Genomic DNA, 24,418 nt, shown 5'->3' on the forward strand with positions numbered 1-24,418 from the left:
AAGTCATGGGTCTGCATGTCACTGAATTCTTTCTGCTCTACATCAAAAAGTCAGACCGGGGTGGAGAATATGGTTTAGTGGTAGAGTGCTTGCCTACCATTCATAAAGCCCTGGGTTTGATTCCTCAGTACCACATACACAGAAAAAGATAGAATTGGCTCTGTGGCCCAAGTGGTCCAGTGATAGGGTTGAGCAAAAGAAGCTCAGGGGCAGTGCCCAGGCCCTGAGTTCAAGACCCAGGATTGGAAAAAAAAAGTCAGACTTATCCTGGGAAGTCAGCCTATGATGTCCAGACAGTGAACCATATCCAGTCTTGGAACTCACTGTGGTAGGGCCTTGCTCTGGGCTATGTGTGTCTCAGTCATAACCTTTGTCTTTTCTATGTAGAGGAACTAATCTCCCCTTGTACAAAATAATAATAATAATAATAATAATAATAATGGGGACAACCTCTCTGGGTTGGCCCAGGGGGGTTGTCCAGGAGCACACACCAATATACTTTCCTCTATTTGCAAAAATAATTATAATAATGACTTTTATCTTTGCTTTCAGCAAATCCACCCAGAAAAAATGCTGATTTGGCTTAATATCAAAATGAAGTTCTTAGAAGTCTAGCTTTATCATCAGCAACAGCAGCATTATCAACATCGACAGCCACAAAGAAATATACCTTGAGAGATAGTCCCAATAGATTGTCTTTGGAAAACATCTTTGATTCTTACCATCAGATAATGAGTGACAGAAATAGGCCAGGCAATTAGCAAACTAGTAAATGGATTCAAGGGTAAGAGAGACCTGAGTTTAAATCCCAGCTTAGGGAATAACAGGTTCTACCTCAATAACAGTTTGTGAGGATTAAATAAGATAATATATGCAAAATGCTCAGCAAAGCACTAGCACACAATAATATATAAATGTATATATATATATATATATGTATTTTTTTGCCAGTCCTGGAGCTTGAGCTCACGGCCTAAACTCTATCCTTGGGCATTTTCCTCAATGCTAGAGCTCTACCACTTGAGCCACAGCACCACTTCTGGCTTTTCTATGTATGTCGTACTGAGGAATCATATACGAGTCTTCATCGATGCTAGGTAAGCACTCTACCACTAGGCCAAACTCTCAGCTCCAAAGGATATATATTTTTAAATAAACATTTAATTAAAAAAAGAATACTTAGGCACAAAAAAAGCATTGAATTGACAAACTAGAATTGCAGGTATCCATCCAATAACCAGCCACAATACAGGCAAATTCTTGCCTCTAAAGTCAATTCAAGTCAACAAGGATGTGTTCTTCACAGGCCCATAGTGATAACATGCTGAACAAGATCAACTCAGGCCTTCAGCAAAAAGAAAAACTAAAACTATCATCCTACCTAGTCCAGCTAGGTTCTTATAAGATTCTCTGTTTAATAATAATCTATAAGCCAGGTCCCAGTAGCTTACTCCTGTAATCCTAGCTACTCCAGAGGCTGAGATCAGAGGATCACAGTTCAAAGCCATGAGATTCTTCAATTAAATGCCAGAAAACTAGAAGTGGCACAGTGGCTCAAGTGGTAGAGCATAAGCCTTGAGTTGAAGAGCTCAGATACAGCACATAGGCCCAGAGTTCAAGCCCATGACCAACAAAAAAAATAGCAATAATTTATAATTTACACTGTGAGTCACATAAAATTTATAACCACCAAAATCAGTGGGGCAAATTTGTGTTCAAAGGAAATGAAACCTTATTAAATCTTCCTTTGACACCATATAATCATAGTTTTCATAATTTTCTATCATCTACCTATTTATTTCTCCTGAATTTTCTGTTCGAATAGCAATAATTTCTTTTGGTGGCTTGCCAAAAATCAATAAACAAACTTCTCCTTTATAATTTTTGCAGTGCACTTCACTGAAATAAATCCATTCTCTCCTAAATGACTAGAACACCTTGCACATACTAAAATTATAAATTTAAAGAATTTTAACAACCCTCAAAATGAGAATAAGTAATAATGATTCAAGTTTGTAAAGTATTAATGTAAATTAGTAATTCTGGATATATTTCTATAATATAGTCACAAATAATGATGATTAATGTGAGTACACTAATAGAAACAAGAACTGCTTGATATTTTTTCAATTATATTGTAAGATTTTTTTTCACAGCTTCAAATATCTTGAGGATGAACAACATTCTATAAAAAAACTATCATGCTATATTTTATATGTGCTTAATTAGTTATTTGAAATCGGATAGGGAAGGGGGAAATCAAGATAAGCATGGGGGGGGTAGTGAGGGGGAGGGAAATAGGGACCATGTCATGAGAAAGGGTATCAATGTTTGTGAAGTTATGCACCTTCTATCTGGTGAATATAATGTAACCCTTCTATTAATCACAATAAAAAATTATTTTAAAAAAATCTATCATGCTAATTAGTATAGTGAATTTTTGCTTAGGGTTCAAATAAAAGAAGACAAGGAATCTAATATAAATTTACTTAAAAGTTTTAATTCCCCCCCCACCTCATTGCTTTATATTGTTATTTTATTCCTTTTTTTTTTTGGTCATGGGACTTGAACTCGGCCTGGGCATTGTCTCTGAGCTCTTCAGCTTAAGGCTGTCTACTGCTTTACCACTTGAGCCATAGCACCACTTCCGGTTTTCTGGTGGTTAATTAGAGATGAGTCTCCTGGACTTTTGGGCCCAGGCTGGCTTTGAAACCTGACCTTGGAGTAGCTAGGGTTATAGGCATGAGCCACCAATGCATGGGTTTTTAATTTAGTATTAAATGGGAATTAAGTCCATTTTTTTTCCTGGTCCTGAGGCTTGAACATAACCTGGGTACTGTCTCTGAGCTCTTTTTGGTATAGGCAAAACCACCTGAGTCACAGCATCACTTCCGGCTTTTTCTATGGTTTAATTGGAGGTAAGTCTCACAGAGTTTCCTGCCTGGGCTGGCTTTCAACAATCCTCAGATTTTAGCCTCCTAAGTACCTGGGGTTACATTATAGGCATGAGCCTGTAATGGATTTAAGTCCATTCTTTACATGGGCTTCAGACATAGATACCATATTCCTCTAGCCTAGGGACATGGAGATTATAGCAGATTACATAGAATTAATGAGTTTGTTTTCAATCATTTCACAAACATGTACACAATTCCCATATCACCTTTTTTTTTTTTTTTTTGGTTGGCCATGGGGCTTGAACTCTGGACCTTAGCGTTGTCCCTGAGCTCTTCAGCTCTAGGTTACCATCCTATCCCTTGAACCAAGCAGCACTTCCAGTTTTCTAGTGGTTAATTGGAGATAAGAGTCTCACAGACTTTAGTTCCCAGGTTGACTTTGAACCCTGACCCTTAGATCTCAGCCTCTTGAGTAGCTAGGATTATAGATGTGAGCTACTGCACCCAGCTACCATTTCTGGAATTTCCATACAATGCTAATCATAAGGCCAAAAATTTCAATATCACCTTATTTATGTCTACTATTCAGAATTTCTTTTTTCTTTCTTTTTTTTTTTCTGCCAGTCTTGGGGCTTGATGATCTCAAGGCCTGGGCACTGTCCTTGAGCTTCTTTTGTGTAAGACTAGCACTCTACCACTTGAACACAGTGAAAATTTTGGCTTTTTCTATTTATGTGGTACAGAGGAATTGAACCCAGGGCTTCATGCATGCTAGGCAAGCATTCTACCACTAAGCCATTACTCTGAATTTCTGAGATCTGGTTCTGTTGTAGTATATTTCTTGGTCATTCTGTTAGTGGTCGTTTGCCACTAACAGAACATCAGTGTAGCAGATGATTTACCTTAGAACCCACAAAGCACCGCTGGCATGCAAAGAAGGATGTCCTTAGCTACTACCTTCACTTGCTCTGTGGTTGAAAAGGTATACTGGCCAGCTCAGAGCCTCCCATGTCACGGCATATACTGTCGCACCATGAACACCAGTCAGCATTTTATCCATTAGCACTGTGGTAGCATTTGGCAAAGTTCTAAGATTCTTTCAATAATATTTGTAATATATATATGTACCAAAATGTATTATTTTCTCAAAATGTATTAGTTCCTTTTCTAACCTTTGGTTAAAACTCCTGTCACACACATCCTCTGCCCACTTGCATGATGTCTATTGGTAACTATGTCCTTCCAGTGGCACCTCTGGGTGACCTCTGGTGGAGTGATGCTTTCATTGGTTTGTTGCTGGAAATTTGATTTCCTCTTTTTTTTATGGCATTCAGGAAGCTAGCTTTTGAGGTTTATATGAAACTAGGACATGTATAGAATTAAATAGGCCTGTAGACAGATCAATTATTTCCCATAAAACAAAAACTTCTCACCTAAAGAAAAAGCTGCCAGGCGCCAGGGGCTTGACCTAGTGGTAGCGTGCTAGCCTAGCATGCATGAAGACCTAGGTTCGAATCCTTGGTACCATATACATAGAAAAAGCCTGAAGTGGTGTTGTGGCTGTAGTGGTAGAGCTCTAGCCTTGAGAAAAGTCCAAGGACAGCACTCAGGCCCAGAGTTCAAGCCCCAGGACTGGCAAATGAAAAAAAAAAAAGAATAATAGAAAAAGAAAACGCTGCTGTCCTAACTCAGAAAAGAAAAGCAAGGCTTTGAATTATATGAAATTTGAATTAATGTAAATTAACAACAAAAAATACTTTTCTCTCTTCATTTTTAATTCAGCTAAAACACTTAAGTAGAATAGGGTATTAAAAATAACAAATCAGTACAAAACCAGATAAAATCACAAGCCTCTATGGTAAGAAAACAATAAATAGATTTTTGAAATCCCTGGTTTATTGCCTCAGACCTATATTCTCTGATGAAGATAATTTAGAGAAGAGATTCAGTTAATGGTCAGCTTGTACATTCAGTCTTCACTACTCAGACAGATGGCATTTTGGGGGTGCTGAATTTCCTAGAATAGGTACCTATGAGCAAGACAACTCTTAAATCTTCCAAATACCAGGGTGTTCCCTGCCCCCATATGTGGGAATGTAGCCCTAATTAGGCAACACATTCTTCTTGCCTCCACATTTTCATTCTTATTGTTCTAGCAATCCACATCCTGCCTGTCCCACTAGAATGAAACCACTCTCCCTAAAGTATAAAATTTCTTTGAGACCCCCATCCCCGTCCATCTTTTCCACAGAGCTTTTTCACAGTAGACCTCTTTACCACCAGCCCCACCAAAACATGCAGAGATGTTTGTGCCAGGCTTGGCTTCAAACACCCATGGTGTGCCTTTCCCTTTCCTCACCACTTACAGGCAATAAAGAGTGTGACACATGGCTCTGACATAGGCTCTCATCCCTTTTCACTTCACATGCTTTCTCTGACCTCACACAGACGGCTACCAGCAGGAATGTCTCTGGAAGCTGCCTGGAGATGAATCTCCCAGAAGACTTATTTATCTGCATCACCAGTCAAATTCTAGGAAATAAGCTGAGGTGAATGAGAAACTTTTAAATGGCAGAACCAGAATCTAACCTACTCTGGTTCTAGTGTTCTAGCTTTACTTACTACATGAAGTACCTCCAAGACATAGGAGGCTATGGCCTCCTATGGCCATTTGGCCATTTTGGCATGATGGACAAAATGATGGACAAGTGGGAAGTTGAATAATATGAAAAGTGCTCTAAAAGAAGTGCAGAGAAAATGCTGTAGAAACAAAGACTGATTCCACCTCAAGAACTCTGAGAGAACTTTATAGAGATGGCTGCACTGCAGTTATTTTTTAGATCCCATGAATCTGTCTCACGTAGAGATCTGGAAGGACACTAAGTGGGAGGACCGTGGTCAGCGCCATGGGAATATCCCTATACTTCCTAGCATGTGAATACATTCCAGATTCATCTTGTGCTCTCTCCAACCTCAGTTCTAAAGTCACTTCTCTGAGGACTTCTGATCTTGTGAACAATGGTTAGAAACAGTTTTGTATGTTGGGTGCATTCTTTCTACTGCGGTCATTGCTCCTTGGATCATCCCAATGAACAGAACAAGTATGCATGTGTGTGTGTCCATGTGTATGATAATTTATCTGCAAACTTATCTGGGTTTATATGAAAAATTCTTCGTAAAATCTGGGGGCTTCATACCTACTGAATCAGAATCTTTAGGTAATGGCTCATAAATCTATATGCCTGGAAATTTAGCCAGGTTTCTGAGCAGAGGATGAACTAGGGGAATGATGGTGGAGGCAAGGAGACCAAATGGAGACTACTACAACTATCAAGGGGCAAGAATGAAGGGAGAAGCAGGACAGAGAAAGGACAAAATCATCTGAACTGTGACTAATGGACAATGGGAAAGTGGGGGGCAAAGAGCAGGCATTCAAGGTTTCTTACATTGTCGCTTACATAGTAAGCACTAAACAAGGGTTTAATTATCTCATCTTTTCCTGTGTGTGTGTGTGTGTGTGTGTGTGTGTGTGTGTGTGTGTGTGTGTGCGTGTGTGTACACATGCATCAGTATTGGGGGCATACATGTCAGAGCCTCATATTTTCAAAGCCTTTTCACTCAAGGCCTACATCTACCACTTGAGCCATACCTGCACTTCTGGCTTGGTTAATTGGAGATAAAGCCTCATGGGCTTTTCTGTTCAGTCTGGCTTTGATTCAGGATCCTTAAATCTCAGCCTCCTGACTGAAATTATAAAAGCTGCGAGAGCCCAGCTCTAAACTTGCTCCTTTGTGCCTGTCAAGCACAAGGCCCTGAGTTTAAAACTCCGATAGTGTGGGGGTGGGGGAGGATCCAGGTGGCATTATGGGGGGAAATTATTATAAAACATACTAGAATTCTTGGTTTAGCAGTACAGGGTTTGAAATCAGGGCCTCACTTGCTAGGTAGTCACTCTACCATTTGAGTCACACACCTCTTTTTGCTTTAGTGATTTTTCAGAGTAAGGTGTCACATTTGCCTTGAACTGCCATTCTTCCAATCTCTGCCTGCCAAGTGGCTGGGGTTACAGGCTAATATTCTAGAATTTATCACCCTTTTGTGGGTTGTTTTATGACATGGAACAGAAACTGAGTTTTTCAAGACAAGAAGGATGACAGGAATTCACCAATAGCAGGCCAGGCTCTCTTGCAGATAAACATGACCTAGTCAACGTGCTTGTACTTGTGCCTATGATGCAGCAAAACAGACCTGGAAGGCTTTTCATTTTTAATGAAGAATCCACGTCTTTAGCAATATTTCCTGTTATGCAAAGAACAAGGAGGAGGAAGAGTAGGAGGACAGGAGGAGGAAGAGGAAGAAGAGAAAGAGCAGGAGGAGGAGGAAGAGGAGGAGGAGGAATTGTTAATCTGCTAGGGATAGAAAGTCATTGAGAAACCACGTACCATCACTGCAGCATAAAACTCACTGGAGCCTGAACAAAATATATAAAAGGGATGTAAGAAGCAAAGTAAAGCTAAAAGGAAATGACCCTTGGACACTCTTTTACAACAGAAAGTCTCAAATAAAAGTACAATCTGGAGGGGGGAAACCTTCCAGAATTTATATAGTAAAAGCAATTCATCAGTAACTTTTTCAACACTCAACCTACTGGGCCCTTTACCAAACTTATTCTATGGATACAGTTGTCTTCCTGACATCCTCCCTGTACTTGTTTTCCAGGGCATTCCACCTTCTTGGTTTAACTTTTCACCACTGCAACTATTCTCATTGTCCACAAGCATTTCCTTCTCTGTTGGTGTCTTTTCTTAAGTATTGGCTCCCTCTTCTTTTCCCTCCCCGTATTCTCTGGGTTATCTCATCCACTCCTACACACAACTCTAACTCCCACTCCTGAGCAAGAGACCAATCTAGACATATAATAATAACATCTCTATCCAAATACAGGTATGCCCCACTTTAAGGGCAGGCCTACATTGTGAGAACTGAATCATTATGTGGTTTTGTTACTGTGACCATCATAAGGTGTACTTTCACAAATCTACATGGTATATGTCAGTCATTCAACCTGACTTCCTGCTGTTGTCACAAGATGCAGCAGACATGCATTCTAACAGGCTGTGGCCAGAGGAACATGGCATGCCGTCACTTTTCACTAAAGCGGAGGAAGAGGGGGAAGCACATGTGTACTTGTAGACGCATGGATGAGCATGTATTTCAATACTGTGGCTTGGATTCAGGACCTAGGAACTGTCCCTGAGCTTTTCCACTCAAGGTTCTACCACTTGAGCTACTTTTCCACTTTTTCTCACTGCCTGGGCTCATTTAGTACTGAAATCCTCAGATCTCAGCCTCCTAAACAACTAGAATTACATGCAAAAGCTACTATAAACTTTTTTTTTTGGTGGGTCATGGGGCTTGAACTTGGCCTGAGCTCTTCAGCTCAAGGCTACCACCCTATCCTTGAGCCAAGTCCCACTTCCCATTTTCTGGAGGTTAATTGGACATAAGAGTCTCAGGTCCTTTTGTGCCCAGGCTGACTTTGCATCTGGATCCTCAGATCTCAGCCTCCTGAGTAGCTAGGATTCTAGGCATGAGCCACCGTGCTGTGCCAGCTTAAACTTTTTTTTCTGGCCAGTCCTGGGGCTTGAACTTAGGGCCTGGGCACTGTCCTTGGACACATTTTGCTCAAGGCTAATGCTCTGCCACTTGAGCCACAGCGCCTTTTTCTGTGTATGTGGTACTGAGGATTTGAACCCAGGGCTCTGTGCATGCTAGGCAAGCACTCTACCACTAGGCTACGCCCCCAGCCCCCCAATAAACATTTTCACATAAAGTTTTTTTAAAGTATGTTAAAATAACAACTAAAAGTCTGTATTATTCATAAATGTCAGTAACATGGTCATTTATTATCAAGTAGTTGTATACTGTATGTAAATGTATATGTCCATACTTTTATACAACTGGAAGTACAAAAGGTTTATTTATACCAGTATTGCCACAGACACATGGGAAATGTATTATTCAACAACATTATAACAGCCATGTCAGTAAGACAGCTAGGTGTCAGAGGTGACAGGAATTTTTCAGCTTCCTTATAATCCTTTGGAGGAATGGGGTGTAAATGAAGGAGTATCATGTTGGCCTAGCAAGTGTGAGGCCCTGATACCAGGGGCAAAGGCAAGAAGATCTCAAGTTAGAGGCTAGCTTGAACTCCTAGTGAGAGCCTAGCTCATTCATTATAAGATGACATTCTGTCAAAAACACAAACAAGTATTTCATTCATTATGAGATCTAAGGTGTTATTTCAACAGAAATCCCTTCTTTCAATGGTCATAAACAAAGCAGTAGAGGGAAGAAGTCAAATGGAATTCGATGTTCAATTAAGAACACTGAATAATTGGTCATATTTCCATCAGTGGGAAGAAGGAAGAAGACGAAGAAAGAGAAGGAGGAGGAAGAGGTGGGAGAAGGGGGAGAAGAGGAGACTGAGATCACAAGACTGAAGTTTGAAGCCAGACTGGGTAGGAAAGTCAATGAAACTCTTATTTCGAAGTAACTACACATACCCAAAAAAGCCAGAAACAGAGTGCTAGCCTTGAGCACAAAGTTCAGGAACACTGCCCAAGTCCTGAGTTCAAGCCCCAGGACAGGCACAAAAAGATGAAGAAGGAAAAAGAAGATGGGGAGAAGAGGAGGAGGAGGATGAGGAGGAGGAGAATGCTCTCTGAAGTTACTCCCTACAATATATAAAGTGAGTTCAATAGAAACTTCTCCCCTATTTCAAACCTTAGTTCTTTATTTTTTGTTTTTTTTGTTTTTGTTTTTTTTTGTTTTTTTGGCTAGTCCTGGGCTTGAGCTCAGGGCCTGAGCACTGTCCTTGGATTTTCTCAAGGTTAGAGCTCTACCACCTCAGCCTCAGCACCACTTCCGGCTTTTTTCTATGTGTGTGGTACCGAGGAATCGAACCCGGGTCTTCATGCATGCTAGGCAAGCACTTTAACCACTAGGCCAAACTCCCGGCCCCAAACCTTAGTTCTTATGAGTAATTTCAAATATGAAGAAACAAAAACACTTTAGTTCACTTACTTTGTCCATCACAAGGGGCTAGGCCTGGAGCTAAAGACAGGAGGAAATTTGATACAATGGCTCAATAAGGGAGGAACATGCATTATGGTAGGGACACACAGAAAACGAAGGGCCTAAAACAATGTGGAGCTGTCAGGTCCTCTAACTTCAGGAAGATATGACACTTACTTTGAGACTGGAGGAAGGAAAAGACTGCACCAGTAGAAAAATAAGTTGTCCTTTCAGGCAGCCAAAAAGGCATGTGCAGAGACAAGTTAGTACCTCCTAAAGCCACCCTAACATGGCCACTTCTGAGACTGAAAATTCCACAGTATATGAGATATATTCTGAATTTCAGTTCTATTTATATCCCTTTCTCTACTTTTTGTCCTCCACTCAGTCTTTCTCATCTGTCCTCTTCTTGCCCATCTCCTACAGAAAGCTGCAGTCCACTCCTCCTCAGTCCAATAGCCCTGCTCTTAGTAGATGATCTTCCTTAAAAGGGAAGTCCTTTGAAACAGTTCCTCCTCCAGGCTACAGGTGATTGCACTGGGTGCACATCTTGAGCATGCTAAATCAATTTTATTCTCTGTCCTAGGACTTTGGAATTAAAACTCAAAAGATTGAGTTTGAATCTAGTCATGGGTGCTAAGACAGATTACACTGTTCAGAGGGCAGAGATGTGAATCCTTGAGAAGCATGAGGACACGTATAAGAGAAAGAAGTAGGAAAAGACAAGCTGCCTGGTATCTGTGCAATGGCTGAGAGACAGCCACACTCCCTTCTAACAAAGATCAAAACATTTTCCTGCTTTAACTGGGCTTCTTTGAAAAAGTTTTGGTTTCTTACAACTGAAATCCCTTACTTAAAAGACATCCTTTTACTTGTAAATCTTGTTTCATTCTTACTCCTAAAATTAATTAGCAATGAACCCAGAATAATGTCTTGGTAACACAATTAAATGCCAATTAAAGGAAAACAGAATAGCCCTGTGATTGCTCTTCTGTGCTGATGGGAAATTCCCAAACTGGTCAGCTTCTACACCAAATCTATCCAGAAGCCTGCTTCCTTTGGGGGAAGGAAGTATGATAAAAGTGTGCCTTTCAGACGGTGGGTGGCTCGCACCTGTAATCCCAGCTACTCAGGAGGCAGAGATGGCTGAGACCTGAGGATCACGGTTCAAAGCTGCCCAGGCACTCAAGATCTTGAGACTCTTATCTCCAATTAACCAGAAAACCAGAAGTGGCACTGTGACTCAAAGTGTAGGGTGGTAGCCTTGAGCTGAAGAGCTCAGGGACAGAATCCAGGCCCAGAGTTCAAGTCCCACGACGAACCAAACAAAAAAAAAGAAAGTGAGCCTTTTTGTTTTCCATACCATCACCACTTCAAAAGACCCATATTCACAGAAGGGCAGAAATCTATGAATTCATTTCCAAAAAGGAATCATTTGGGGGAATTAAGCAAAACTAATATAAAGACTAGGGATAGGGGAACTGGCACTGTGGTTCAAGTGGTAGAGAGTTAACTTTGAGCTCAGGAAGTGCCCAGGCCCAGAATTCAGGCCCCATAACCGACCAAAAAGTGGTTCACACCTGTAATTCTAGCTACTCACGAGGCTGAGATCTAAGGATCACCATTCAAAGACAGTGTCCAGGACCTGAGTTCAAGCCCCATGACCAACAACATTGTTGAAGCCCATTATTTTGTACAGCTGATGAAATGGGGGGAAAGATCTACATTCAGACTCGTGAATACTTTTCTTTTGCCAGTCCTGGGCTTGAGCTCAGGGCCTGAGCACTGTCTTTGGACTTTCTCAAGGCTAGAACTCTATCACTTGAGCCTCAGCACTACTACTGGTTTTTTTCTATGTATGTGGTACCGAGGAATCGAACCTGGGTCTTTGTGCATGCTACACATGCTACACAAGCACTCTACCACTAGGCCAAACTCCTGGCCAGAGGAACATGTGACATGTGTATTTCTCTTAATTGAAGGTAACATTTCGAGAGAATTGATATGTTGAATTCAGTCCTCTTTGTACAACTATTTAAAGATAATAAAAATGCCAAAAAGTTTTTAGAATAACCAGTTAAAGGCACCTGGCTACCTGCTAAAGCCCGGCATCTGGATCAGTAGGTTTGGAGTGTGGTCTGGCATTCTTCAAGGACCAGCTCTTAGGTAATGCTGCTGCTCCTCAAGTCAAATTTCTAACAACAGCATTTTTTTTTTTTTTGCCAGTTCCGGGCTTGAGCTCAGGGACTGAGCTCTGTTCTTGGGATTTCTCAAGGCTAGAGCTCTACCACTTGAGCCTCAGCACCACTTCCGGCTTTTTCCTATGTATGTGGTACCAAGGAATCGAATCCAGGTCTTCGTGCATGCTAGGCAAGCACTCTACCACTAGGCCAAACTCCCGGCCCTAACAACAGCATTTTGAATGTCACTATTTCAGAGCTCCAGAGACAAGTGTGTTTTCAACCCAGAATGTGTTGTAAGCTAGAAGACAGACTTTTAATCATGTATGGATGTATTTATGATACATATATTCGTTGTACCTTTGAATTGATAGTCTATTGTTGGCACTTCGCTCACTGTTCCTTTTTTTTTTTTTTTTTTTGTCACTCACAGGGCTAAAACTCTGGATCTGAGTGCTGTCCATGAGCTCTTCAGCTCAAGGTTAGTGCTCTACTTTGAGCCACAGTGCCACTTCTGGTTTTCTGGGGGTTAGTTGGAGACAAGAGTCTCACGGACTTTGTGCCCAGGATTGGCTTTGAACTACCATCTTCAGATCTTAGCCTCCTGAGGATTACAGGTGTGAGCCACCGACGCCCGGCTTCCTTTTTTTTAATTATACATTTTTATTTATTTTTTTGCTAGTCCTGGGCTTGAACTCAGGGCCTGGGCACTGTCCTTGAGCTTCTTTTTGCCCACAGCTAGCACTCTACCACTTAAGCCACAGCGCTACTTCGGACTTTTTCTGTGTATGTGGTACCAAGTTATTGAACCTAGGGCTTTGTGCATAGTAGGCAAGGACTCTACCACTAGGCCAAACTCCAAGCCCTCCATATATCAAAAAACCAAGCAGTCACTGTAAGAAATGGACATATGTTTTCCACTCTCTTGGGTGTATAATTACAAGTACAATTTCTGGGTCCTATAGGCACTCTGTTTGATCTTTTGAAGCACTTCCAAAGCAGCCATTCCATTCTGTAGTTCCATTAGTGTATCAGAGTTCCAGTTTCTCCATACCTTTGCCAAGACTTATTGTGTTTTTGATCATATCATCTTACTGGGTATGTCAGCCTCAGAGTAGAACCAGTCAGTCAGTCAAGTCTTCCAGTATCATTGTATGGTTATTACAAAGGTGTTCAGATACACATTCTGGGATAAAGGGGAAACCAGAGGATCACCCTGCTTGGAGATGGCCCACAGAACAGCCTTTTGCTTCCCACAGCATCTCACAGGCCATTGGTGTGGCTGGGATAGATGTGATCCCTCATAACATAGGATAATTCAGTGCAATATCTTCAAACAATAAGCCTGTAAAGTATTAGCCATAGTTTTTCAAATAAGAACACAGCCATATTTCTGAATTAAAATTTGAGATCCATGAAGTGAGAAGAAAAAGTATACTCACAGCAGTCACTGAATGGAGTAAATCTAGGACATATGAAGCAAAGCCCATGAGGCATCAGTGACCTGGATGAGAACCATGATGACCTTGGTCTCTCTGGTTATCTATACCAGAATTCTGGGCACATGATAGATATTCCCACCCTGATGTCTCTGCACATGCTATCTCCTCCATCATCACATCTGTATCCATCTGCCTCTTTTCACCCCTCAGACCACAGCTTAATGACACTTCCCCTCAACAGCTGCTTTGGAAACCTTACCTAAGGTTACTCCAAGACACACAGTCTAGCACTTGTGACTACTCCCTTCCGGCATGTGTTACCATCCATAGCCACCTGTTTCCTTCATGCATTGTGGCCCTCTCCCCACCAGAATACAAACTTCAAGGGAGCAGGAGCTTTGTCTTGACACCTGCTGTACCAACTGCACCTGACACATTTTACATATGTGTTCCTAGTGAATAAACTAATGAGGAGGAATAAAACTTAAAGAATAAGCCTGTCACTGGTAGCTCATGTATATAATCCTATCTACTTAGGGGGCCATGATCTGAGTATCTTTGTTCTGAGATAATCCAATTATCTACCAAATTATGCATCCTCCAATTATCTATTCAGTTATGTCCAATTAGCTGTGGATCAATTGGTAAAGGGCTACCCTTGAGTACAAATGGTCAAGACAACTCCAGACCCCAAGTTCAAGTCCCAGAATTGGCATGCGCGTGCACACACACACAAACACACACGCACACGCACGTGCGCGCATGCACGCACGCGTGCATGCAGGTATGTGTGACTACCAACTTAGAGAAATAATTTATTATTCCATCAAATGCACCAGTAACTCATTAATAATAAGACCATTTATAAACAGATCACATGTTTTCATCAAGAGCTTTTGCACCTGAGTATGGTAGTGTGTGCCTGTAATCCCAGTATTCAGGAGGCTGAGGTAGAAGGATCTCAAGTTTAAGGCAAGCCTGGGAGAACTGGAGATACTGCTCAATGCTATCACACCAGCTTAGCCACTCCAAGGCTCATATACTAAAGATTTTTTTTAAGCCTAGGCAACATAACAAGACCTTGCCTTTAATAACAAGTTTCTTTCCCACTCTTATTCATGCCCTTGTCTGAGTGGCAAGACTTCTTTTTTTTTATAGTACTGGAGATTGAACTTGGTGTCTTATACATAAACTAAGCTCTACTACAGAGCTACATCTCAAGCTCAGAATTTAATTCTTTACCCATCTCTGTTTCTCTCCTTCAAACTGGTCAGAGGATGACCAGTTTACTTCTTACCCTAGGCCCAACCATGGTGCTCAAACTGCTCTCTTCAAACCAACAAGTTCAGCTTTGTTTTCAGCTCTAGATTATTTTAGCATGTCACAATTCAGAATTTTAAAACATATTTAATTAAACATCTCTAGTAGATCGTTTCAGGTCATTGCTTCAACACTGGTGATGTTCTTAAAGTGAACTTGAACATGAGTACATATCTAGACTGAATTCTAGCAATCTGTTTCAAGTACTCTTGAATAAAGCATAGGATTTATAGACTACCAGATAAAGTTGAGATAAGGATAAACTCATTGAATTCTAGCTAGTCACATTAAGGTAGGAACCATAATATCTAAGACAAGAGACCAGAAAGCAGTGAGGTAGTAGCTTCAGGCCTTGGAATCAGACTGATCTGGTTCACATCCCATTCTATAATCAGCTTGATAGGGATGAAGGGCAAGACCCTTCACATTTCTATGCCTGCTGCCTCGCCAGGAGACGGTAACACTACCTCCTCCTTTACAGAGCAGGTAAAAGAATGGAAACAATCAATCCATGCACACACTTAGCTTTGTTTAGTGCTAAGGTTCATTCCTAGCATCAAGGAACTCGTGTCCACTCGTAAAGGAAAATACTCAAAATGAAAGAATGACACTAAATGCATAGCAACTGCGCAACGTTGGTCAGAAAGGATGCAGGACTTCAGAAGTGCTGACATCCTTCCTCTGAGGATGGCAAATGGTTACACGACAAAAGCAAGACTGACGCAGATGGCACCTTGCAATATGCACAGACAGACCCCCCTGGTAGGCGCTCATATTTCCAAACAACATGGGCACCTTGTCTATAATCTTCACCACAAACTATCAATTAGATACCTACAAACTCCATTTATTAGTAAGAAATCATTTTGTTTGCTCAGCCACCCAACTTATAGATGGAGTGGACAGAGGCAGAAGAGAAAGGAGGAAAAAGCTAAGTCATTACAGTATGTGTCAGGGAAGAGCAGAATAATCACATTATATGGAAAATAGGAAGAAAGCAGCCCATTATTCTTTTAAGCAAAACATACACATAAAATGTTAGTGAGAGAAATGTAAAATTGAGAAAGCTGAGAACTGTTTTGGTTGTGGTCTGCATGGTTTTACTTAAACAGTAATGAAGAATGCTTGTTGAGAACCAACCAAGGGCATGACCTCACACTAAACCTTTTACAGATGACTATTTCTAACAACTCTGCAGTTTTAGATGTTGTCACTCCATTCACAAATGCACAAGGCCCTGAGAGGTCACACCAGTCAGTGGATGCCTCCAGCAAATGGCAAAGTGGGGTTCATACCCATAAACTGGTGATGTTGAAGTCAGTATTCTTTCCCTTAAAATAACACTGCTAATAGAATCCCTTGCAACAGAGCCCTGAAACATGAGAGAATTAAACAGAAAGACAAATTATTCAGAGGTAGGAACTATCCAGAAGTTGGAACTACCAAGAGATGAGAACTATCCAGAGGAGAGAACTATCTACAAATGGAAATGATCCAGCAGCAATATTGAGATCCGGAGTGGACAAGATCAAATATCTAAATGGGAGTTGCTGTGAATTTATCATGACTTTCCTTTCATTTACCTACCTTCAGGCATGTGTTCTCTGAAGCAGAAGCCTATACTGTCCTAGCCTTCAATCCCTAATTTGAATCCTACAGTTAACCCAAAAGCAAGAATGCTATTGATACCTGTCTCATCCCATGGTTTAGCCTTTATCAAGGCTAAAATATGGCATCATTTTCTAATCTGTAATCTGCACTGAAAAGCAATCATTCAAGAGAAGAAAATTAAACCTCTATGTCCAATAAATCTCATGCACCATCATTTCTAAAAATCTGATTTAAATACACAGCCTGTCAAAAAAGAGGACATATGTTGAGCTCTAATGAGCTCTGCCAAATCCTACATCATTATGAAGGTTTGTCATGATCTCAGAGGGCACAGTTTCATAAAATGGAGTGTGTTAGCAAAGTTGGTCATGCTAATATTCTAGGCAAAGCTACACACACACACACACACACACACACACACAAAATCAAGCAGTAGGAAATGCATGCATATGAACAGGTTTTCAAATCAAATGGACAATTACTTGTGCTCACATTTGACACAATCAAGAGCAAGAAGTTTTCATGTTCAGGTACTATTCCAAAAAGTTCAAATGACTCTGAATTGAAACCTTAGCAACCTTAGCTTATTATCCTCCCCTCAATAATGAACTTCAATTTCTCTTTTTTTTTTTTTTTGCCAGTCCTGGGCTTGAGCTCAGGGCCTGAGCACTGTCCTTGAACTTTCTCAAGGCTAGAGCTCTACCACTTGAGCCTCAGCACCACTTCCAGCTTTTTTCTATATGTGGTACCAAGGAATCGAACCCGGGTCTTCATGCATGCTAGGCAAGCACTTTAAGCACTAGGCCAAATTCCCGGCCCCGAACTTCAATTTCTCAATTGGAAAAATAGTAGAGTACTGGGATCTACCTAAATTATGTCTACCATACACATAAACGAGTTGAAATGCATAAAGATATGCTGTGGCTTGTGCAAGGCCTTCACTGGGTTAAGATAGTCACATATGTAAGAAAATGCAAAGTGACAGCATAAGTATTCCAATTTTATGGCTCTTAATTTCATAAAGATACATAGTTTGTGGGTTTTAGCCCATTAAACTTCATTTTGTTCCTTTTGTGCAAAGACATGGATATTAGAAACCTCAGCTCGCCTGTCTACAGACCTAAGACTCAACTAAACATCATGAAGAATTCAAAGACCTCTCTCTGAAAACATGTGTTACTATGTCAGTATTCAGCAGAGACATCATCCATCACCTTAAGATACACTTTTTTCCTTTTCATCAGTTAAAGGTCTCTGAACTTCATTCACTTTTTCTTCAAATTTGAGTTTCTTAAGCACTCAATAGAATCCAACTAGGCACAGCTGCTTGTCATACTGCAGCTCCACCCTTCTCCCACCTTCTGTTTCAACTGTGTATTTGATTTTTCCCTATTAGAGAAAGTAGAATTAAGAGTTCAAATCTTCAATATAGTTCAGTGAACTGTCACATCAATATTATCTAACCCCAGGGAATTTTTTGTTTAATTGCCATTCTCTCCCCCCAAAGGACCACATCTTATTTTGATGTTGTAATGGAAAGCCCTGCATTAAGACAGACAAGAGCAAAAACATAATGGGTTTAAATTTTTAAACATCCAACCTTTTCATGAGTCACTGTTAATCATTTGCACCTGTGACTCTAATAATCAGCCTAGCAATTAAGAGAAGCAAAATCTGCAGGCTGAACTAAGGAAGGATGTCCCAGTCACATCATTACCATATCAGGGAGAGATGAAAAAGGCTGGCATATCTTTTGTGATATGGAGAAAGTTTTTGCATGTCAGTCCCACCAAACCTTGAGAACGTGAGAGCTCCGGGTATTTCAATTCTTCATCTGCTAACATGGAAGGTTTTTTTTACAATATTTTTCTGTGTCTTCAAACATTAGGGTTTTACCTTCTAAAGCAATCGTTAGACTTTTAGCCTCAAGAAACAAGGCTCAGAATACAAGCATATTGATAAGGGGAAAAGATTTCTCTCATTATCCTTCCCATTGAGAAATTAGAACCATAAGACAAGACACCACCTCGATGGAGGTGCCACCCAGTTCTGCTATTGATTCTTTTATTGTAAAAGGAAAACTTAGAGCAAAAGTAGTAATATTCTGAAAATGGGATAGAAGATGCTTTCTCTCAATGAAACACACAAATAGGGTCTCTGTCAGCTGCACGTTGTTTTCCCTGAGTAGAAGTTCCCATCACGGAAACCTTTAATTGCCAGAGGCAGAAAGGGATTCCCTGGGAACAGCAGCATCTGGACCAGACCTTGTTTGGTCATAGAAGCCCAGGGGATAGCATAAAATGTGCGCCCCCTTCCATTTAACCATCAGTGCCCTTAACAGGGCTATTCAGTCCATGGAGTTCTACCGACCAGTCCTGGATCTTCCACTACCAAATACTGAGCATTCTATGGGGAGGATTTTGTGGTCCTGCAGCTGCCAGCCTTTTATAAACCCAGTGATGTTGTGAGAGATCCGTGTAGTGTGTAAGTGTGAAAATACTGCTGGCTGAAAATATCAGAGAACGAACTCTCCATCCAACACAGAAATTTCCCAGGTCCAAAGTATCTGAGATTATAATTACAAACTGCCCGTGGCAAAAAAAAAAATCTTTGGAATTTAAAATCCTCTTGCTTGCTGAGGAGCCCCTCAAGGATACCACCCAATTCCACTGCTGGTTCCACTATTCCAGCCATTTACCTAATAGGGAGGAAGGAGACAGTTACCCTCCACTTGTAGCAGGAAAGAACAACAGAAAGCATCCAGCACTCAAGCAGGAGAAATAAGAAATCTCTCCCTCTCCACTGCCCCCATTGACCCCCACCGCCCCATTTGGGCCCTAGCCCTAGAATCAGTAGCTCTTCTGTAATTCCATGCGGGCCCAGAGAAGAATCCTTTATTCCACGGGGCGCCCCGATCTGACTCTGCAAAAGCCCAACTGGTCCGCTGTTTTTTTGTTGTTTTTTTCTGCCCACCCTTCGATTCTCCACCTCCCACCGCCCGGGTCCACCACCCCCTTACCTGATAATGTCGTCGTTGTGTCCCAAGAAGAATTTCTGGCTGTGCTCGCGGGTGTTGTACACCACCCCGACCCCAGCCACAAAGTAGACCACCTCCTTGCCGGCGGTGTAGTACAGGTTGTTGCGGCACTGGTGACCCCGGTACCCGTACACCCACTCCAGCCGCAGCTGGCAGCTGGGAGCTGTCCGATCCGCCATGATAAGCCGACCCCGCTGGCTCCCCGGCCTCCCCTCCGCGTGCGGGTCCGTGTCCCCTCCGCGCCGGGCCGGTCCTCGCCGAGGCTGGGGCTGCTGCGGACCTGCAAGGGCTCAGCGTGCAGCGCCCAGCGCTGATTTCCGCGGCGACGCACAGGCACAGCCCAGCGCGCCGGCCGCCACCATCATCCGCCTCCGCCGCCGCCGCCGCCGCCGCCGCCGGAGACCGAGACGAGCCGCCGCCGCCGCCCGTGCGCCGCAGCCAGACCCCGCGGGGCGCCCCGGCTCCCTTCCCCGGGGGCCGGGCTGCTTCAGGGGGCGCCGGCACCGGTGCGGGCTTGCGCGCACGCGCCTCACTGCACCCGCGGGCTTCGGCCCCTGGGAGCGGTTCTCGGGAGGGCCACCCCACCTTTTAAATCAGAGATCTGCATATCCTAGACACGGATCACCCCAGTTCGCTCGAGAAGTTTTCGGTGCGGAGCGCAGGGGACGGGCGGGGAGGCGGGGGCCAGGAAGAGGATTCGCGGCGGGCGGCGGGATTTATCTGGTCACCGGTTTTATTGGACCAGCGGTCCCGGTAAGCTTTGCCATCACCGTCCTTCGGCTCCGTGGCGGACAGTCTACATCTAGGATGCAAGAGCGAGGAAGAAACACAATTTCTGTGTCAGTCACCCCGTCCAAGAAAATAATCCCCCACACTAAACCGAGGTGGTGTTTTGGTTTGTTGGTTTGTCAATTACTCCACCGTTGTCCCTCCAGATCCACCTCTCGAACGACTGAAAAATGCCCTAAATGTTGCTGGTTGGTGGTTGATTATTTAATTTAAAAAACATATTTACTGTTTTCCCCCAGTAAGCCTGGGAAAATCTGCAATGATCGGGATTATTATTTTTGGGGGGGGGATGCTCCAGTTAGATGTCATGTAATGGTTTAAAACGGATATGACCCTTCTGACCCCTGTCTTCAGCACCGAGAGAACCTCCGGAGAACTTAGCCGCTTTCCCTAGCCGGCAACTCCAAATCGCCGGCCCTCCTCCCGAATCCAAGGAAACCAGGCCGAGTACGCGTGCAGTGGGAGGGGGGCGAGCGCTACAAACAAACGCTCCTGGGTTCCCGGGAAATTAAATAATTGACAAGTGACCCCCGCCCCCAAAAAAGGATCACCCAGCAGTCACCTCCCGGGGAAAGTCTGCGCGAGCTGGGGGATCCGGGCCCGGCGGGGGCGCCCTAGGGGCGGCGGGGATCGCGGGATCAGCGACCCGGCGCTCCCGCACGCGCGCGCGCGCACTCACACACGCACGAGGGGCGTCGGCCGCGGCGGGCCGAGGGGTTCTCCCCATCCCCACCCCGCCCCGCCCGGACACCCCCGCCCGCGAGCAGGGCCGCCCCGACGGCATCCAGCACTCCACCCACTCCAGCTCCAACCTAGCCGCGGAGCAAAACCGCTCTCTCCGCGTCTAACCTCAGCTGCCAGCAGGCGCCGCCGGCGCGCCCGGGATCCCGCACCAACCAGCGAAATCCTCTGCCTGCCCAGCCCTCTCCCGCTCCCCTCTTCGCCTCGCGCACCCTGGGGCCGGCTTCGTCACTGGGGCGCCGCGGGAGACAGGTTCGTCCTTCAGCCGGGGCTCCCGGAGGTGGGGAGGCGGGGTTACAGCACGGCTTTCGGGAACCGCCGCCACGGTAACTAGGGAGAAAAAAGCGGGACGCTAGGAAACGGCGACGCCCGCTCAGGACTTGACACCGCCCCCTCCCGCCCCGCTTTATCCTGGTGCCTTCTGGGAAAGGTAGTCCTCCCCGCCTTAGCTAACGCGGAAGAGCGCGCGAAATGGACTACGAGTCCCAGGAATCCGCGCGCTCACTGGAGGGGCTCCGGAGAAGCTGGCACGAGATCCGTGGAGTCTGCGGTTGTCTGCTGTGGAGACCCCGGTTCACCCGGGGTGACCGTAGTCCGCACTAATGTCCCGTAGTGACTGAGCGGGGCGCAGGGCCGGCTGCGTGTGCTGTCCAGCTGGAGGACAGCAGCTGGTAAACCACGGGCAGTCTCGATGGCCCCACCTCAGCGCTGCGGCGCGGCTCCCAGGGGGACCGTGCCCACCGCACGGTACCGCAGCGCTTGATCAAGCTCCGGCTCCTTTCTACCTCGCTTTTCCTTTAAATTCGGATGGCTTCCGACTTGTCCTGCCAGGTGTAAGAGAAACGCTGGGCGTGCTGCCTCGCGTCGGCCCACAGGTGGGAACAAGTGCCCTCCTAGCACCGGCCTGCTCCGTTAAACTGCCCAGTTTGGAACCGGGGAGGCGCTCGGGCCAGGAGCCACTCCGCCCCCGGACCCGGACGCCAGCCACAGTCCTGAAGCCTCCGCGTTCTGCAGCCTGTTTTCAGTTGACGGCAACCCGGCCATTGCGAAGAGTAGATTTGAAAATCCCAGCAACTAAGAGGTTAATAGACTTGACGTTTGACACTTCCTATCCAAGCTAAGGAGGAAATTCTCTGCTCCGTTCTTCTCTCTAACCTCAAGCTTTAACACCATCCTCCCGACCTGGTAGGAAAGGTTCCAGAAGATTCGAAGTGCCAAAGTTTGGATGAGCAGTTGCTCTCTGCAGCAAAGAAGACTATGTGAATTGGTCTCATCTTTCAAAAAAGAAACCACGAGTCTGTGAGAGTTCCTTTTGTAGCTAGTGACAATGTTATAGGCACTAGCAGAAAGAAAAAAACACGACCGAAGGTTTGATACTAACCTTTGTCTCTTTCATGTTTCTATAACAAGATACTCAAGACTGGATAATTTAGAAACAGTAGTTCATCGGGCTCTGAACATGGAATCTAGCATCTGGCTGTGGGACTCCTTTTCCCATTATAACACTGGGGAAGACATCACAGGACAAGGCAGAGCAAACATGTTAGTCCACGTATCTCTTCCTCCTCTTATAAAGCCACTAATTACAGCAAGGGACCCCACTCTAATGACATCATCTAATCCTCCCAAAAGTCCCACTTCCACATACTACTAACATGATTTTAGGAATTAAAGTTTCAAGACAAGACCTTCTTAAGGGTACATTAAAACCATAACAGAGACACAGCGAAAATATAGATGGCCAATGATGACAATTCCACACATCAGTAACAAGTAAATAGACATTTTATGTAGGAATTTATAAGATGAAGAACTTTCCTAGGTTTGCATTTCTTTAAAAAAAAAAAAGTCATGAGCAGCTGGGAGTTTGGCCTAGTGGTAGAGTGCTTGCCTACCATGCAAGAAGACCCGGGTTCAATTCCTGGTAACACATAGGTAGAAAAAAAAGAGCCAGAAGTGGACTGGCAAAAAAAAAAAAAAGGCATGAAAGAAATAGTAAATCTAGGTAGAATGAGAGGAGGGAGTAGATAAATGGCAGTCTTGGGATTGGGCTCAGGGCCTGAGCACTGTCCTTGGGTTTTTTTCTCCAGTCTAAGGTTCTACCACTTGAGCCACCGTACCACTTCTGGGTTTTTTCTTTTTTCCTTTTTTGCCAGTCCTGGGCCTTCAGCTCAGGGCCTGAGTGCTGTCCTTGGGCTTTCTCAAGGTTAGAGCTCTACTTCTTGAGCCGCAGCACCACTTCCGGCTTTTTTCTATGTATATGGTACCGAGTAATCGAATCCAGGTTCTCTCCCGGCCAATTATTATTGTTACTTTGTATGTATGGAGGGGGGTATGGGGCTTGAACTCCGGGGCTGGTCACTGTCCCTCAAGGCTACTGCACTACCCCTAGGCCTGGACGTTGTCCCTAAGCGCTTCAGCTCAAGGCTACCCACCTTACCCTTGAGCCACAGCCCCCCTTCCCTTTTTCTAATGATTAATTGGAGATAAGAGTCTCACGGCTTTGTAGTGCCCAGGCTGGCTTTGAATAGTGATCCTCCGATCTCAGCCTCCTGAGTAGCTAGGACTACAGATGTGAGCCACCGCGCCTGGTTCCAATTATTTTTTAAAAGACTAGTCTTCTGTTACAGCTGGTAGACTTGGTGAGAGTCAGAGCTAATAGGAGAATTCCTTTTTGGAATGACAAGAGTGTTCTATTGGTTGTGTTCCACAGGAAGTAAGACAGACTATTTAAGGGGCTGGGTATCAGTGGAATATGGGAGGGCAAACTAGGTAAATATGTTCCAAGTAGTTTATTTGCATATATGAAAATAAAGTAATGGAACCTGTTGAAATTGGAGGGAGGGGAAAAGGAAGAGGGATAGAGGAGGTGAGTTTGATCAGGATGCATTTATGTATAGATGGAACTCTCCCAATGAAACCTCCATGTACAACTAAGGTACACTAATCAAAATTATAGAACTAGGGGCCAGGAGTTTGGCCTAGTGGTAGAGTGCTTGCCTAGTATGCACGAAGACCTGGGTTCAATTCCTCGGTACCACATACATAGAAAAAAGCCAGAAATGGTGCTGAGACTCAAGTGGTAGAGCTATAGCCTTGAGAAAGGCCAAAGATAGTGCTCAGGCCTTGAGCTCAAGCCCAGGACCGGCAAAAAAAAAATATAGAACTAAAAAATGAAACTATGCTAATGGTTGCATAACTTGCCAATATACAGAAATACTGTTGACTTGTACACTTTAAAGTAGGTGAGTTGTGTGCTGTGTGTGTGAATTATGTCTCAAAAGCTTACATAAGATATTTTTTTAAACAAAAGGCGCATGGTAT

General features: G+C 43.8%; 1 protein-coding gene and 1 long non-coding RNA gene across 2 annotated transcripts in view; both read right to left on the reverse strand.

Annotated features, from left to right (window-relative positions):
* Positions 1–19,887, reverse strand: part of Eml6 (EMAP like 6) — a 223,555-nt gene extending 203,668 nt beyond the window's left edge. The window contains exon 1 of the mRNA XM_090336920.1: positions 19,547–19,887. Within this exon, the coding sequence (XP_090193046.1) occupies positions 19,547–19,743 (197 nt within the window). The 5' untranslated portion in view covers positions 19,744–19,887. The remainder of the gene's footprint in view (positions 1–19,546) is intronic.
* A 392-nt stretch (positions 19,888–20,279) lies between these two features.
* LOC150060741 (uncharacterized) lies at positions 20,280–21,480 on the reverse strand. The gene is made up of 2 exons (XR_016536260.1): positions 21,307–21,480; positions 20,280–20,366 (listed from the first exon to the last, which is right to left on the reverse strand). It is a non-coding gene; the product is annotated as an uncharacterized LOC150060741 (long non-coding RNA).
* Positions 21,481–24,418: the final 2,938 nt, after the last annotated feature.

The sequence above is a fragment of the Megascapheus bottae genome, chromosome 7 (genome assembly GCF_031878675.1).
Source record: "Megascapheus bottae isolate mThoBot1 chromosome 7, mThoBot2.hap1, whole genome shotgun sequence".
NCBI lineage: Eukaryota > Metazoa > Chordata > Mammalia > Rodentia > Geomyidae > Megascapheus > Megascapheus bottae.